The sequence below is a fragment of the Solanum lycopersicum genome, chromosome 11 (assembly GCF_036512215.1).
Source record: "Solanum lycopersicum chromosome 11, SLM_r2.1".
In the NCBI taxonomy this organism is placed as follows: Eukaryota; Viridiplantae; Streptophyta; class Magnoliopsida; order Solanales; family Solanaceae; genus Solanum; species Solanum lycopersicum.
This window is the reverse complement of record NC_090810.1, coordinates 5442248-5456671: the sequence shown is the minus strand read 5'-3', so window position 1 is coordinate 5456671 and position 14424 is coordinate 5442248. Positions and strand designations below refer to the sequence as shown.

The following is a 14424-nucleotide window of genomic DNA, read 5'->3' as shown; positions in this document are numbered from 1 at the left end:
TTTCATCTTCAAACACCTAATCTTATTTCAATTCATTTGTATCAAATAACTCTAAGACATGGCTAGCTATGTCTGGTGGTGGTGGCGATTGATGGTAGTGATTATCGGTTCTGTATTACTGCAGAATCCGGTTTTTTCGCAGCCACAAACAAACTTATTAGGCAAAGGATGCAGTCAATACAATGCAACAAATTTACCTGATTTCTTCAGAAGGCTTAATGCTAGTTTTGTTGATCTAAGGAATCAATTGTCTAATCAAGACAAGCGATTCGCCACGACACAACAGGCTGTTTATGCTATGATTGAATGCAGAAAGTATTTGTCAAGAGCTGATTGTGTTTCCTGTTATGATTCTGCTGTTTCTCTCATCAGAACTTGCTCTGGCGCGAATGGCGCTCGTGTTACTTATGATGGTTGCTTCCTCAGGTGAGTTCAATTCACCTGAAAACAAGTTTGAGTCGACTATATAAGTTTCTTCTAGTAATATAGACTCAATTATGTTATGCTTTTGCCGGATTATCCTCTCATAATGCACTACTTTTGAATAGTTGATGTTTTTAAAGAGTCTGAACAACGTAAATTGATAAGAGTTAGTGGTGCTTAACTCTTTGAAATACTCATTTTGTGTGGTGATTTAAGTTTTTGTTGAACTCGAATTTCCTATGAAGGAATTACTTCTTCCATATATCAAGAAACAACGTAGCAGGGGAATAAGTTCCTTAAGGACAGTGAATACGCGGTTAAAGTTATTCTATTTTTGGTTCCCTTAAGTTTGGTTCAAAATCTTATGCAATTGCTCTTAGTATTTTCACATCAGAGTTGTTGAGTCTTGCTTAAAGTTTCATTTCTTTGAAGAATCATGAATTGTAATTGTAAACCATCTTGTTTGATGTGAGATCATGTGTATCTGGTTGTGGCAATCTTCGATTGAAAGAAGATCGTGAAAACTCAACACTATGAGAAGTAGAACTTTACCATAAACTTATGTTGCTCGGATCCTTGAAAAATGTTGTCCAGAGTGTGTTGGATCATTCAAAAGTTTAACTCATTTTCGGAGGATCTGAGCAACATAGATGTGGAATACCTTCTAAATCATTAACTCATTGCTCTATCGATGCCTCTTTTAAAAGGTACGAGAGCAACAACTTCTACCAAGATACTACACAACCAGGAAATGCTGAGATCTGTGGGAACAGAACATCTTCTCAACCGAATGCTTTAAGCCCCGTGGCACTACAACTCTTGAATGATCTTAGTACAGCAACTCCAAGAACTAGTGACTTCTTCGCAGCCACAAAGAGGGAAGCATCCGGTGTTACTGTCTACGGAGTAGCACAGTGTGCTGAAAGCATAACGGAAAGTGGTTGCCGAGATTGTTTGACAGTTGCATATAAGAACATAGAAGGCTGTTTACCTAAATATGCAGAAGGAAGGGCTGTTGATGCAGCGTGTTTTATGAGGTACTCGGATAGAGCTTTTTTTGCTGATAACACGACAACTGATATCACACCATTTCTTGGCGGAGGAGGTAGGAAATGAACCTCTCTTTTTCTCAACTCTTACTAGTATTAGCTCGTTTTAAGACAAGTTTATGATTGGTGGTGTTGCTTATGCAGGAAGTTCAAACAAGAAGAAAGCCGTCATTATTGGAGGTGTCGTTGGAGGTGTAGGACTTCTTTTGATTGTATTGGCTGTTTTCCTATGGTATCGACTATCAAGAAAGCCAAAGACAGCTGAGAGAGGTCAAATTCGGATGATCATTTCTGAATCTTCTTTAGTTCTGTTTCGTCCTTCCATTTATTCATGTTGTTAAATGATATAGTAGTTCATATTCAGGTAATATACTGGGAGCAACTGAGCTGAGAGGCCCGGTGAGCTATAGCTTCAAGGATCTAAAAATTGCTACCAAAGATTTCAACGAAAGTAATAAACTTGGTGAAGGTGGTTTTGGTGATGTATACAAGGTATGTAACACAAAAACAGTTGAAGATCCTAATTTTAGTCATATGGACTAGATGATCTTCGATTTTCAATGTATTATTCATTTGTTGACCCTAATGTTATTGAACAGGGAACTTTGAAAAACGGAAATGTAGTAGCTGTTAAAAAACTAGCAATTATGTCAAGCAGAGCGAAAGCAGATTTTGAGACTGAAGTTCGTCTTATCAGTAATGTCCATCATCGCAATCTCATCCGTCTCTTGGGATGTTCAAACAAAGCATCAGACCTACTACTTGTTTACGAATACATGGCAAATGGCAGCCTCGAAAGATACTTATATGGTTGATATTTTTGTCTATCCGCCTTACTATTTTCTCCGAGTCAAATCAAGGAAAAGTCTTAAAAGTAGTCATTTTACCTCTCATGGTTTTGCAGGAGACAGACGAGGGATGCTCAACTGGAAGCAAAGATTCAATATAATCTTTGGCACAGCTCGTGGCCTTGCATACTTGCACGAGCAATTCCACGTCTGCATCATCCATCGAGATATAAAATCCAGCAACATTCTACTAGACGACGAATTCCAGCCAAAGATAGCTGATTTTGGGCTTGTAAGACTTTTACCTGAGGATCAAAGTCATGTTAGCACTAAGTTTGCTGGTACATTGTAAGTCGAACTTTACGAGTTTCCTGATATAAGTAAAGGCATTATGCAAAAAACGCGAATAACTCAATGTGATATAATTGATACAGGGGATATACTGCACCAGAATATGCAATTCATGGACATCTAACAGAGAAAGTTGACGTCTATAGCTTTGGTGTTGTCGTTCTTGAAATAATCAGTGGAAGGAGGAGCAACGATATGCAAATCGAGCCTGTCACTGAATATCTACTCGAACAGGTCTGTTCTCATTTTCAAATATACAATCTTTCTTTGAGTTAATGATAAAACACATCTAAACTATCACCTTTTCGCGAGTCCTATCTAATCTTGGCATGGTGAAATAGGCGTGGAAGCTTCATGAAACTGGCACGCCTGTAAAACTAGTGGACGAGACATTAGACCCCAACGAATACAACGAACAAGAAGTGAAGAAAGTCATAGAGATCGCGTTAATGTGCACACAGTCACCAGCAAATCTTAGGCCAAGCATGTCTGAAGTTGTTGTGATGCTATTAAGCGATCGTAGCACAGAATCAAGAACTCCAAGCAGGCCTACTATCATTAGCATGGATAAGAGTAAAGCATTCGACGCATCCATGACTACAGGATCATCAGCTTCAACTGCAACCAACACTTTTAGTGATTTCACCGGCCGCTAGTATGTTGTAACAAACAACAACTACGCTTCTGTTCCAAACAAGTTGAGGTATAGACATTATGTTGGTTGGCCCCATAATGATTCTTATATAGTCATGTTCATATAAATAGTAAAAACATGCAAGTACAATAAAGAGTAGAACATTTATATAATTCTTTCGAAATTGCTCTTGGTAGCATTTAAATATTATTCCGTGTGATTCAATTGGTTTGTTTTACTTTCATTTTTCGTCTATTACAAAAATAATTCTTTTTCCTTGTTTTGGCATCTCTTTAATTTCAATTTTCCGATTGATATGTATAAACCATAAGATTAAATGACATTTTGGTACTTCATACATATCTTTAATCTAAGACAAATTTAAAAGTCTCTTTTATCTTCTTAAACTCTGTATCAAGTCAAAACTAACAAACCAAAAATTTTAAAAAATAAATTAAAATCATTTAGTGATCCACCCACCTAACCCGACCCATTAAAAAATATGATATGACCCATTTTATTTTATTTTTAATCCTAAATTAATCCCTCTCTTTAAACCTTGAATTAGGATTAAAGACAAAACAAAATGGGTCATATCATGTTTTTAATGGGTCGGGTTACGTGGGTGGATCACTAAATGGTTTAAATGGTATTTTTATTTTTAAAAATTTTTGATTTGTTATATAAATAATTAATATCAATAAATTTTAGTTAAAAAAACAATTTAATAGATTGACTGACTTTCTGAGGAAAGAGCGGATAGTTGAGTGATTTTTGAGTTAAAGTTCAAAGTTGAGTGACTTTTTGAGAAAGAAGTGAATAGTTGAATGACTTTTGAGTGAAAATTGAAAGTTGAGTGACTTTCTGAGAAAAAAGTGCATAGTTGAGTGACCATATGAGGTATTAACTCTTTTACACTTGGAGGTCATATTCCAAATCAAACCTCGGATACTAGAGGGGTATAATTTCCTTAAGGGGACACTGTGAGTTCAGTGGACTTGATCTTTTTCCTATTAAAAATTTTCCAGATTCTGGTACGTGTTTTACAAATTTTAGATTTGTGAATTAATCTCAGTTCTTCTATTCTTTTGTTCTTCACTGTTTCATTAAACTTGGTAACTTCATGTTTCTGCAAAGTTTGTTGGAATCACTAAGATTCTTTAGACACATATTAACAACAATTCTTCTTTATATTGTAAAATGTCATCCAACCAATTGGCAAACTATACCACCTTTCAACAAAATAAATGTTACTAGCAATGAAGATAAAAGGAAAATAATGTATAATAGAACACTTATTAAGTGTGTAACGAATTAACCCCACATTATTATGTACCAAGTAATTTCCACCAACACAGGTGTCAGATAACTCTTCCCACCAAGGCGTATGAACAGAGGGCAGTTAACTGTCACAAAGGTTAAACAACATTCGATATTTCATGGATTCTAGTGTGAGGGGAGGCACAAAACAACACAAGTAGGATACAACACCTACAAGGATCGACTTCAAGACAATCAACCAAATATACTTCACCAATTTACCAAAAGAAATTCACCACTATATTAATCAAGCTCAAATCAGCAACACATCAATTGAATCACAAGCAAATATGAATTATAATACGCAAGTGACACACAAGATTTATACGTGGAAAACCCCTTCGGTATGAAGGATAAAAACCACGGGACTTGAAGGAGTCCACCCTTCTTCTTCTCTTATTATGCAAATTGAGGGTAAAAACACCCAAATCAGTCTACAAGGATGTCACAGCCCACCAACAACAACATACATAAGAGCCAACACAAAAGAGAAGAGAAATTGAGAAATATCACCAAAAAACGCAGGTTACGCCAGCTGCGATAACAGACGATCAAGAACTCCGATTGACGATCTGAACGGTCAAGATGTAGTGCTATGTGTTGTGAACCAGCTGTGAAAATTTCAGAACGATCCAACGGTCGAATCTCTTGCAAGCTGAAATTTTGTCTCGCTGTCCAGAAAAACCAGCAACCCTTTTCTCTCTCAAACCCTCTCTCTATTTCTTTCTTCTCTTCCAAAACAAGAAACCCAGCCCCAACATCAGCTGCCCAAGACTTCTAGAAGAAGTCAACAAAGCCCAAAATATATGGGCCACCCATCAATGGGCTGGACCCTTAACATCTAGTGATAAATCCAACAACAAACAGAAGAGAAGCTTTCACATGATGTAACCTTACTAGGGCCACTTCAATACAATAATTCAGTTGGCTTTTCATCAGATGTTCGATATCTGCATGAAAGCACAACTCTAATTCGGATTCACACCACATAAAGTTGATGTTACATTAGAAGGAGAAGACAAGTTAATGGTCCACTTTGAGCAACTAAGAAAACAAAGAAAATGACCTCTTTGTCCAATTTGATTAGTTACAATACTTCTGGGAAATGATATTTTGAACTTATGCATGTATCTACTTCTGATTTAACCTTAAAAATAAAAAATATATATTTACTTCAAATATATTAAGAGAAATAACAAACAAGAGAATTATTTCCACCATTTCAATTTATGCGTCGATGTGTACTACAAAAGTAGACTTTAGCAACTTGTGGTATTAAACATGTCATGACAAAGTCATCGCGGATAAAGCAAAAAAATAAAATAAAATTATGCTTTAATATAAAATGGTGCCTTTTTTCATCATCCTTAACTGGAATATAGAAAGTATTGTGTAATCCTCTATTAAAATGGAACTACATGGGAGTAATATATCTTCATAGTCTTACCAAGAAAGTCTCCAAAACAAATATTATTGTGCTTTAGTTCGTTGTTGTTACTGCTTTCATTTCTGTATTCCTTTTCTCAAACTGCTTTGAGATGTGTTACTTGAGCCGAGGGTGTATGGGAAACAACTTCTCTAGCTTTACGAGGTAGGGTAAGGTTTGCACATACCTTGCTCCAAGTTCGAGTCGAGACTTCCGGCTAGATGATCCTTTTTCCTGTTAAATATATAACCACAATCAGTTTAATATTTTTGGACGAAAACCAAAAGTGCTCTCTTTTGACAAATATAAAGGACCAAAACTGCTCGGAGGTATATTTGAACCTACCCAAAACACAGTGGCCGAGCCAAAGTCTTCACCGAGGGGATCAAAATATGAACAGTTAACACACGAAGACGTTAAAGGGGGGACAATAATCTAAATCATATATAAACAGGGTAATTTTCTGTCGAAGGGGGTCAGATGAACCTCCTAGCCTCTATCTGGTTCTGACCCTGCCCAAACACATGGAATAAATATCTACCCTTCAAACCTTTAGTCATTTCAATTGCATTATAACCAAAATTTCTGTGGATCAAATTCTCAGACATGGCTAAGTACGTCTGGTGGTGGAGCTGGTTGTTCACAGTGGCGTTTAACTGTTGTTTAGCGATGCAGAAGCCAGTTGTTTCCGATCCACAAACCAACCTGTTAGACGAAGGCTGTAGTACATACAATGCAACAAATTTACCTGATTCTTCAAAAGGCTTAATGAAAGTTTTGGTGATTTAAGGAACCAGTTGTCTAAACATGATAAACGTTTTGCCACCACACAACATTCTGTGTATGCTATGGTCATGTGCAGAAAGTATATGTCAAAAGCTGTGTTTCCTGTATCGATACTGAACCTTTAAGTACTACTCCCTCCGTTTCATTTTGTTTGTTTGATTTTGACTTGGCACGGAGTTTAAGAAAGTAAAAAAGACTTCTGAATCTTGTGGTATTAAACTAAAGATATGTAAAATGTATCAACATGTCCTTTAATCTTATGGTCTTAAACATATCATGTGAAAAGTTAGAATCAAAGAGTTGTCAAAAAAAAAAAAGGAAAGAGGCATTCTTTTTCAGACGAACTAAAAAGGAAAATAAGACAAACAAATTGAAACAGAAAGAGTAAATACTATGCAGCAGCCTCGAGCTTAATCAGGATAATCATATTAGCAATATTTTAGTCATTATTGACATTAATTCAAGTAAGAACTAAGCTATTAGTTTCAGTATTTCAAAGCGTTATTTCAATTAAACAATCTTGTTTGGTATGAAATCCTCTTTATTCCTCTGGTAATCTTTGATTCACAGGAAAAATGTCACTGAAACTCAACACTGTGACAAGTAGAAGTATTCCTTACCTTTTTATGTGCAATATGCATCCACTTTCTGAAGCAGCCTATTTTCTAATTGTTATAGGTTGAAGCCCATAGTGGTAGCAGTGAATAACAAGTTATTAAAAGAAGATTTGATTTGATGTAGTTACTGTACAGCATGCTTTGTTATGTTTCCACATCCGTTACTTCTTTTTCTAGATTGCTTTGATTCGTTTTTTCTTGAGCCGAGGGTCTATCAGAAACAACCTCTCTACCTATGAGGTAAGGGTAAGGTCTGCATGCACTTAACCCTTCCAGGTCTCACTTTGTGGGACTACACTGGGTATGTTATTGTATTAAGAAGATTCATGAGCATGAAAATGGTTGATTATGTTAGAAAGTAAGAAGGTGATCCAAACACTTCTAATACTCTAATGATGCATTTTTTCAAGTCCAGCAAATAAGGACTTCTGTGGAAATCGAACAGCTCATTGGACGCATGCTTTGAACCTTGTGGCACTAGAGCTTTTGAATGATCTTATCATGGGAACTCAAAGAATTTGTAGCTTCTTTGCAGCCATGAATAAGAAAGAAGCTGGTGTTACTGTCTATGGAGTAGCACAATGCGCTGAAACCATCACTGCAAGCGGCTGCCAAGATTGCTTGACAGTGGCATATACAAACATAAAAGGCTGTTCGCCTAAACATGCGGAAGGAAGGGCTTTCGATGGAGCCTGTTTTATAAGATTCTCGAATAGAGACTTTTTTCCTGATAACCAGATAACTGATATCAGATCATCCCTTGGTGAAGGAGGAAGGACATGGAGCTCTCTTTTTCCAAACCTTACTATTATTAATTCATGATTGGCATAGCACATCTAGACACCTCAACTCGTTTTCACCATGTCAATTGAACACTCCAACTTACAAAATGATCATCCAGACACCTCCAAAATTTATGTTCCACGCCAGCATCGGGTGTCCAGAGACACACAGGGGACAACTGATGAGTTGCAGTGTTTAGTTGTCAGTTGAGATCAAGTTGATGTGTCTAGATGTACACTCTCATAGTTGGTCTGCTTAGTTTCCAGGTGTGGCCATGTTTGAGCGTCTGCTTATGTATTATCCCTCATTCATTTTAAGATGAACTTAAAATTGGTGGCGGTGCTTTATGCAGGAAGCTCAAACAAGAAGAAAGTCATCATTGGGGGTGTAGTTGGAGGTGTAGGACTTCTTATGATTGTACTGGCTGTGTTCCTATTGTATAGACAATCAAGAAAACCACAGACACCAGAAAGAGGTAAAACTTGGAAGATCACCTTATCATTTTGATGTGATCCAAAGTATGAAACAAGATAAAGATAAGAATTAAAAGCAACAAATGAAGCTAAACACAAATAATTTCAAAGAAGTAGATGATAACTATATTGGAAAACCAATAGAATCACTTTCTGCAAGTCAGAACAAGCATTATATAAGTCCTTGAGTTCCTCTGCTTGGCCCCTTGTGATTGGCCTTGATGGAACTTGGGGTTTTCTTTTCTTCTTTCATTTGTCCTTATGTTTATTTATGTAGTAACTGATATCGTAGCTCGTGTTCAGGTAATATACTGGGAGCAACAGAGCTGAGAGGTCCTGTGAACTACAGATTGAATTATCTAAAAATTGCTACAAAAAGATTTCAATGAAAGTAATAACTCGGTGAAGGTGGTTTTAGTGATGTATACAAGGTAGGTTATGCTGAAACAGTTGACCGAATCCTACTCATTTATCCTTCAAATTTAGTTCATAGGATGATATTAATGTTATTGAACAGGGAACTTTGAAAAATGGACATGTAGTTGCTGTTAAAGAGCTAGCAATGGTATCTAGCAGAGCAAAAGCAGATTTTGATACTGAAGTTAGGCTTATCAGCAACGTCCATCATCGCAATCTCATCCGTCTTTTGGGATGTTCTAAAAAGGGAGCAGAGATAGTACTTATTTATCAATAAATGGCAAATGGAAGCCTTGGAAGATACTTAAATGGTTGATTTTGTCTATACGACCAATTATTTTTTCTCCTAGTCAAGTCAAATCTTTTTTTTTTTTTTTGAGAAGATAGTCGAGTCAAATCTTTATGCTCAATAAAAATTTAAACAGATCCTACCTTTCATGGTTTTGCAGGTGACAAACAAGGGATGCTCAACTGGAAGCAACGGTATGATATAATCATTGGCACAGCTCGTGGTCTTACCTACTTGCACGAGCAATTCCACGTCTGCATCATCCATAGAGATATAAAATCCAGTAACATTCTACTAGACGATGAATTCCAGCCAAAAATTGCTGATTTTGGGCTTGTAAGACTTTTACCTGGGGATCAGAGTCATGTCAGCACTAAGTTTGCTGGTACCTTGTAAGTCAAACTGCTCGAGTTTCTTTCCTTACATCAGTAAAAACATTATGAGAACAGCAAACATATCAATGAGATCTAATTGAAACAGGGGATATACTGCACCAGAATATGCAATTCATGGGCATCTAACAGAGAAAGTTGACGTCCATGGCTTTTGTGATGTTGTTCTTGAAATAATCAGTGGATGGAGGAGCAATCATATGCAAGAAACTGAATATCTCCTTGAACAGGTCTGTTCTCATTTTCAAATTTCATCTTCTTTTCATATTATCACTAAGTTCTTTCTTCCGACAAAGCTTTCCTATTCGAAATGCACTTGTCACTTTGTCAAAATAGGCGTGGAAATTTCACGAAGCTGGCATGCATGTAAAACTGGTGGATGAAACTTTAGATGTCAGTGAATACAGCGAAGAAGAAGTCAAGAAAATCATAGAGATTGCCTTAATTTGTACACAATCACCTCCAAATCTTAGGCCAAGCGTGGCTGAAATTGTTGTCATGCTATTAAGTGATCGTAGCGCAGATAGAAGAACTCCTAGCAGGCCTAATTTTGTTAGCATGGATACGATAACAATCGCAAACTCATCCATGACTACTGGATCATCAGCTTCTAATGCAACCAACAATTTTACTGATATCACTGGCCGCTAGCTACATGAGAGCTTACTGTATATATGAAAATTATGTCGACACTCTAGAATCCAATTTCTTCCTTACCTTTTCGTTCTTTTTGTTTGTTTGTTTTGCTTGGTTGTAATATAGATGATTTTTATAACTAGTTTAAGTGTGATGGGAAGTGTGAAGCTATAAAAAATGTATAAAGTTGAAGTTATGGTCAAGATTCGCCCTCCGCAAGTGATGAGAAGTTTAAAGATATTTGCAATCTATTTGTTGAAAACATAATTAAACGAATAAGTATATCATCTCTTACAACTCAATCTTTTAGATGAGATGGTCATACAATTAAAGGTAATATTAGAACTTGCGGAGATCTGCTGCTCATTATCAAGAAGAATTTCACATGTTGGTGCACATGACGGGGAATATTAAAGACATAATTAAGTAAATAAAAACGTTCTCTTAACATCAATTAGATGAGATGGTCAGAATTCCTCATTGGAACTGAGAAAAAGCCTCATTTGAATACAACAAATTCCGGGTTCACAAAATTCTTTCAACTTGTAAAAAGAAAAGCAAAGAACTCCATCTTTTCAGCAAGACGTTCAATTTTCATAGAAATGACAAGAATGTGTTTCGAAAGAACCAATATTTTTCTGATTTAGTACATAGTTAAGATAAAAGATCTTGATGGAAGTACTTACAAAATAACAACTATGAGGATCACCAGTATTCATTGCAAGAGCATTTCCCTTGGTCGAAATGGTGGAATCGGTTTGTATCTCTCACTATAATCCTTCTTCTTGTTATTTCGGACACAAACTTCATCCAAGAGTGACAATCACCACAAATACGAATATTTTTTGTCACTCTAATTGGAATACCAGAACCAGTTTGAATCAAACCAAATACAGTAGCAAGCCGTTCACTATGCCCACATATCCACTCTGCTTTTGTTTCCTCGCTTACATCATGAAGGACAACTCTCGTATCAGGTTTATACCCAATTTTCTCAATAGCTTCTGATAACTCATCCCAAACTTCCTTGTATTCATCCGAATTACGAAATTCAAAACCACCACCAGCCATAAAAGTGTGTACTTTATTTCTAACTTGTATCCAGCTGCATCCCGCCTCCTTTTTTATTCCCTTATTCTCCATCATCTCTCTCACTTTTTTAACTCCCTCCCACATCCCTGCATTTGCATAAATGTTTGACAGTATCACGTAATTCCCGCAGTTGTTAGGTTCCATTTCAAATAACTGCTCCGCTACAAGTTCTGCAAGAGAGACATTTCCGTGAAGTCTGCACGAATTAAGCAGTGAGCCCCAAATGCTTCCACTAGGCTTGACAGGCATTTTCTCCACTACTTGCAGTGCCTCTTTAATTTTCCCAGCTCTACCTAATATATCAACAAGACAAGCGTAATGCTCCAAGGAAGGTCGAATTCCAAAATCTCCAGTCATACTCTCAAACAATTCCTCGCCTAAATCCGCAAGCCCTGCATGGCTACAGCCAGACAACAAGGCAATAAATGTCACACCATCCGGCCTAACTCCACTACTGACCATTTCATTAAACAACTTCATTGTTTCTCCCATCAATCCATTGATTGCATACCCATTGATAACGGTATTCCATGATGTTATGTCTCTGTATTTCATTCTTTCAAATACTCTTCTACAATACTCCATCACTCCACATTTCGCATACATATCCAAAAGCGAGTTTAGTAAAACAACATCAGGAACATTAGTTGATTTAACAATTTGTGAATGTATCTCTCTCCCATAATAAAGGTACGTAACCTGAGAACAGATAGCTAAAATCGTCGTAAAAGTTACCCAACTATATCCCACATCCTCATTCTGCATTCTCCTAAAAGTCTCAAATGCTTCAAAAACCTGTCTTTTCTTAACAAAACCCGCGATCAACGAATTCCAACTCACAACATTTCTCTCAGGCATTTCCTCAAACACCTTCAACACATCCCAAAAACACCCACACTCAGTATACATTCCCAAAAGAGCATTGTACACAACTTGATCAGCTTCTTTATCAGCTTTAATAATCTGAGCATGAACACCCCTACCAACCCTCAAATCCGATATCCCCGAACAAGCTTTCACAGCCATGGAAAATGCGAAATTGTCCGGTTCAATTGACCGGAACAACATCTGAGAATAAACCAGTAATGCCTCCCTAAAACACCTTTTTCTCGAATACCCAATTGCCATTGCAACCCAAACTGATTCGGGTCGATTCCCATTTCCAATCGCGTGCTCGAAAACACGACGAGCTTCATCTAGCTGATCACAAACAGAGAAAAGGGTGATTAACTTAGATAAAATTAAAGGGTCGTTGAGAAAACTTTTGTTTGAATTCAAAAGAAGGTGAATATATAGCCTGTGACCATGTTCTACTGATTTCTTCGAAATACAAGCATGGAGAAGTGACGAATAAGACTCGATGTCAAGTTGAGAAGATTTTTGGGATTCAATCAGAAGAAGAGCTTCGTCGAGTTTTCCGGATTTGGTGAGAGATTTGAGAGATGAATTGAAGGGATTTGTGGGTGTTTTGTTAAGCTTTTTGAAGCTTGAATTGGCTTTAATGGTGGCTGTGACAGTTAAGTTAGTTGGTAGAGAAATGGCGGGAATCGCCATTGGTGGTGAAAGAGCTCGTTACAGTAAAAGAAATGGTAGAGTACATTTTATGTGCGATATTTTATTTTATTTTTTTATCAAATACGTCATAAATTTAATCTCAAATTTAATTTCACATATTTCACCTTATCTCGTATACAAAATGACACTTGTTATATCGAACGAAATATACTGGGCAGGCATATTGTGAAGAAACGATATGTTCCTCTTAATTTTTCTTCTAGAGTCTAAACTTCTTATTCATATTCTTATTCCTATAATTAGTTACTTGTTTCAGTATTTTCCTTTTGTAATTCAATAATATAAGAGTTGCCGTTGTAATTAAGCTATCAATAATTATATATTACTTGAGTATTTGCGTTGAGGATTCATATTTATTACAATGAGAATGTATACATATAGGATAAGCGAAGTAGTAACCCTGCATAATCTTTGAATCTTATCGACTTTGATACATAGAGCAAATAATATAATGCACGCAAAAGTTTTTGATTCTTTTTTTAAAAAAAAGACTACATATATAAGTTGTAATGCTTACATATTCATCATTTGAATCTCTAATAATTATTTCAATAAGCCAATGAATTATGACTAATGAGTGCAAATTGATCAAATCAAACGGTTTAGATTAAGCGCTTATTATTAATTTTTAAAATTCATATAAATAGTAAAAATGTAACTTTATCTATTAATTAACTTTATCAAACAAGTGTTATATTCGATCATGACTTCGATCCGAACATCAAGCATCTCGTGACTCTTGTTATAGATGGAATATTTGTGTTGTCCAACACTATCTAAATGTTAATGCACTTTCTTTCATGTGAGCTTCACTATATGCATGAGAGTTGTGCAAAATATCACTTTGTAAATATAAACTCAAGAAATAAATTAAAATATTTATTTCGGATAAATATTTTTGATTTTTTTTGTGTGTTCATCGAATCAAAAAAATCAAAAAGGTCAATGTAAACCCCTAACTAAAACGATTGACTATCCAAAATATTAGAATGGATTCATTTTGGTTTCTCTTTTTATTTTATGCCTTCTAAAAATACAATATTCACATCTTATATTTTAAAAAACATGAGTTACAACCTCAATTTTATATTTTATTTTTTTTAAAAAAGAACCAAACATAGAAATAAAATATCCTGTCTTCAATATTTTGTTGTGCCCACAGGCCACAATTACCAAACACATCACAACAATTTGATTCTAATATATGTCATTAATAATTTTCTTATTGACTTCATTACCTAAATTATTAAATAATTTTTAAAATCACATTTTTAAAAAAAAAGAAAGAAAGAAAAGATCGGGTGACTATAAGAAATAAAATGTTATCAGAGTTTGATGAAATATTTATTATTACACTATCGCTTAATTAGAAA

General features: G+C 35.8%; 4 protein-coding genes and 1 long non-coding RNA gene across 8 annotated transcripts; 3 read left to right on the top strand and 2 right to left on the bottom strand.

Moving 5' to 3' along the window:
- Positions 1-5338, bottom strand: LOC138339719 (uncharacterized). Its single transcript, XR_011212588.1, has 4 exons — positions 4600-5338; positions 2913-3725; positions 2360-2565; positions 1-441 (listed from the first exon to the last, which is right to left on the bottom strand). It is a non-coding gene; the product is annotated as an uncharacterized lncRNA (long non-coding RNA).
- Positions 59-3470, top strand: LOC101247387 (cold-responsive protein kinase 1). The gene is made up of 8 exons (XM_004250186.5): positions 59-426; positions 1131-1528; positions 1617-1742; positions 1837-1964; positions 2072-2282; positions 2377-2608; positions 2695-2845; positions 2953-3470. Exons 1-8 carry the CDS (start codon positions 59-61, stop codon positions 3265-3267), a joined length of 1929 nt encoding a protein of 642 aa, XP_004250234.2. The 3' UTR covers positions 3268-3470.
- A 600-nt stretch (positions 5339-5938) lies between the features above and the next one.
- Positions 5939-13093, bottom strand: LOC101247490 (pentatricopeptide repeat-containing protein At3g14330). Of its 4 annotated transcripts, XR_011212587.1 has the most exons (3): positions 11071-13093; positions 9500-9705; positions 5939-6225 (listed from the first exon to the last, which is right to left on the bottom strand). XR_011212587.1 is itself a non-coding variant. In XM_069291693.1 (2 exons), the coding sequence occupies exon 1, from the start codon at positions 13028-13030 to the stop codon at positions 11090-11092; it is 1941 nt and encodes a 646-aa protein (XP_069147794.1). In that variant the 5' UTR covers positions 13031-13093; the 3' UTR covers positions 9851-10049; positions 11071-11089. The 4 variants fall into 4 exon arrangements, 2 of the variants coding, with proteins under 2 accessions (XP_069147794.1, XP_004250548.2); XR_002026218.3 differs by lacking the exons at positions 9500-9705; positions 11071-13093 and adding an exon at positions 6337-6575; XM_069291693.1 differs by lacking the exons at positions 5939-6225; positions 9500-9705 and adding an exon at positions 9851-10049.
- On the top strand, positions 6598-9344 carry LOC138339674 (cysteine-rich receptor-like protein kinase 3). The gene is made up of 5 exons (XM_069291547.1): positions 6598-6712; positions 7810-8157; positions 8530-8652; positions 8928-8953; positions 9168-9344. Exons 1-5 carry the CDS (start codon positions 6598-6600, stop codon positions 9342-9344), a joined length of 789 nt encoding a protein of 262 aa, XP_069147648.1.
- On the top strand, positions 6755-10613 carry LOC101247781 (cysteine-rich receptor-like protein kinase 42). Its single transcript, XM_069291694.1, has 7 exons — positions 6755-8443; positions 8530-8652; positions 8954-9081; positions 9168-9378; positions 9517-9748; positions 9837-9978; positions 10085-10613. The coding sequence occupies exons 4-7, from the start codon at positions 9345-9347 to the stop codon at positions 10397-10399; spliced, it is 723 nt and encodes a 240-aa protein (XP_069147795.1). The 5' UTR covers positions 6755-8443; positions 8530-8652; positions 8954-9081; positions 9168-9344; the 3' UTR covers positions 10400-10613.
- Positions 13094-14424: the final 1331 nt, after the last annotated feature.

Bases quoted from the DNA above. Each gene is read 5' to 3' on its own strand.
- LOC101247781 (XM_069291694.1), top strand. From the start codon at position 9,345: ATGGCAAATGGAAGCCTTGGAAGATACTTAAATG. The intron at 9,379-9,516 runs GTTGATTTTGTC...ATGGTTTTGCAG, and splicing joins CCTTGGAAGATACTTAAATG to GTGACAAACAAGGGATGCTC. The intron at 9,749-9,836 runs GTAAGTCAAACT...TAATTGAAACAG, and splicing joins ACTAAGTTTGCTGGTACCTT to GGGATATACTGCACCAGAAT.
- LOC101247490 (XM_069291693.1), bottom strand. From the start codon at position 13,030: ATGGCGATTCCCGCCATTTCTCTACCAACTAACTTAACTGTCACAGCC.
- LOC138339674 (XM_069291547.1), top strand. From the start codon at position 6,598: ATGGCTAAGTACGTCTGGTGGTGGAGCTGGTTGTTCACAGTGGCGTTT. The intron at 6,713-7,809 runs GTAGTACATACA...TTTCAAGTCCAG, and splicing joins CAACCTGTTAGACGAAGGCT to CAAATAAGGACTTCTGTGGA. The intron at 8,954-9,167 runs GTAATATACTGG...GTTATTGAACAG, and splicing joins ATATCGTAGCTCGTGTTCAG to GGAACTTTGAAAAATGGACA.
- LOC101247387 (XM_004250186.5), top strand. From the start codon at position 59: ATGGCTAGCTATGTCTGGTGGTGGTGGCGATTGATGGTAGTGATTATC. The intron at 427-1,130 runs GTGAGTTCAATT...CTCTTTTAAAAG, and splicing joins TATGATGGTTGCTTCCTCAG to GTACGAGAGCAACAACTTCT. The intron at 2,846-2,952 runs GTCTGTTCTCAT...ATGGTGAAATAG, and splicing joins CTGAATATCTACTCGAACAG to GCGTGGAAGCTTCATGAAAC.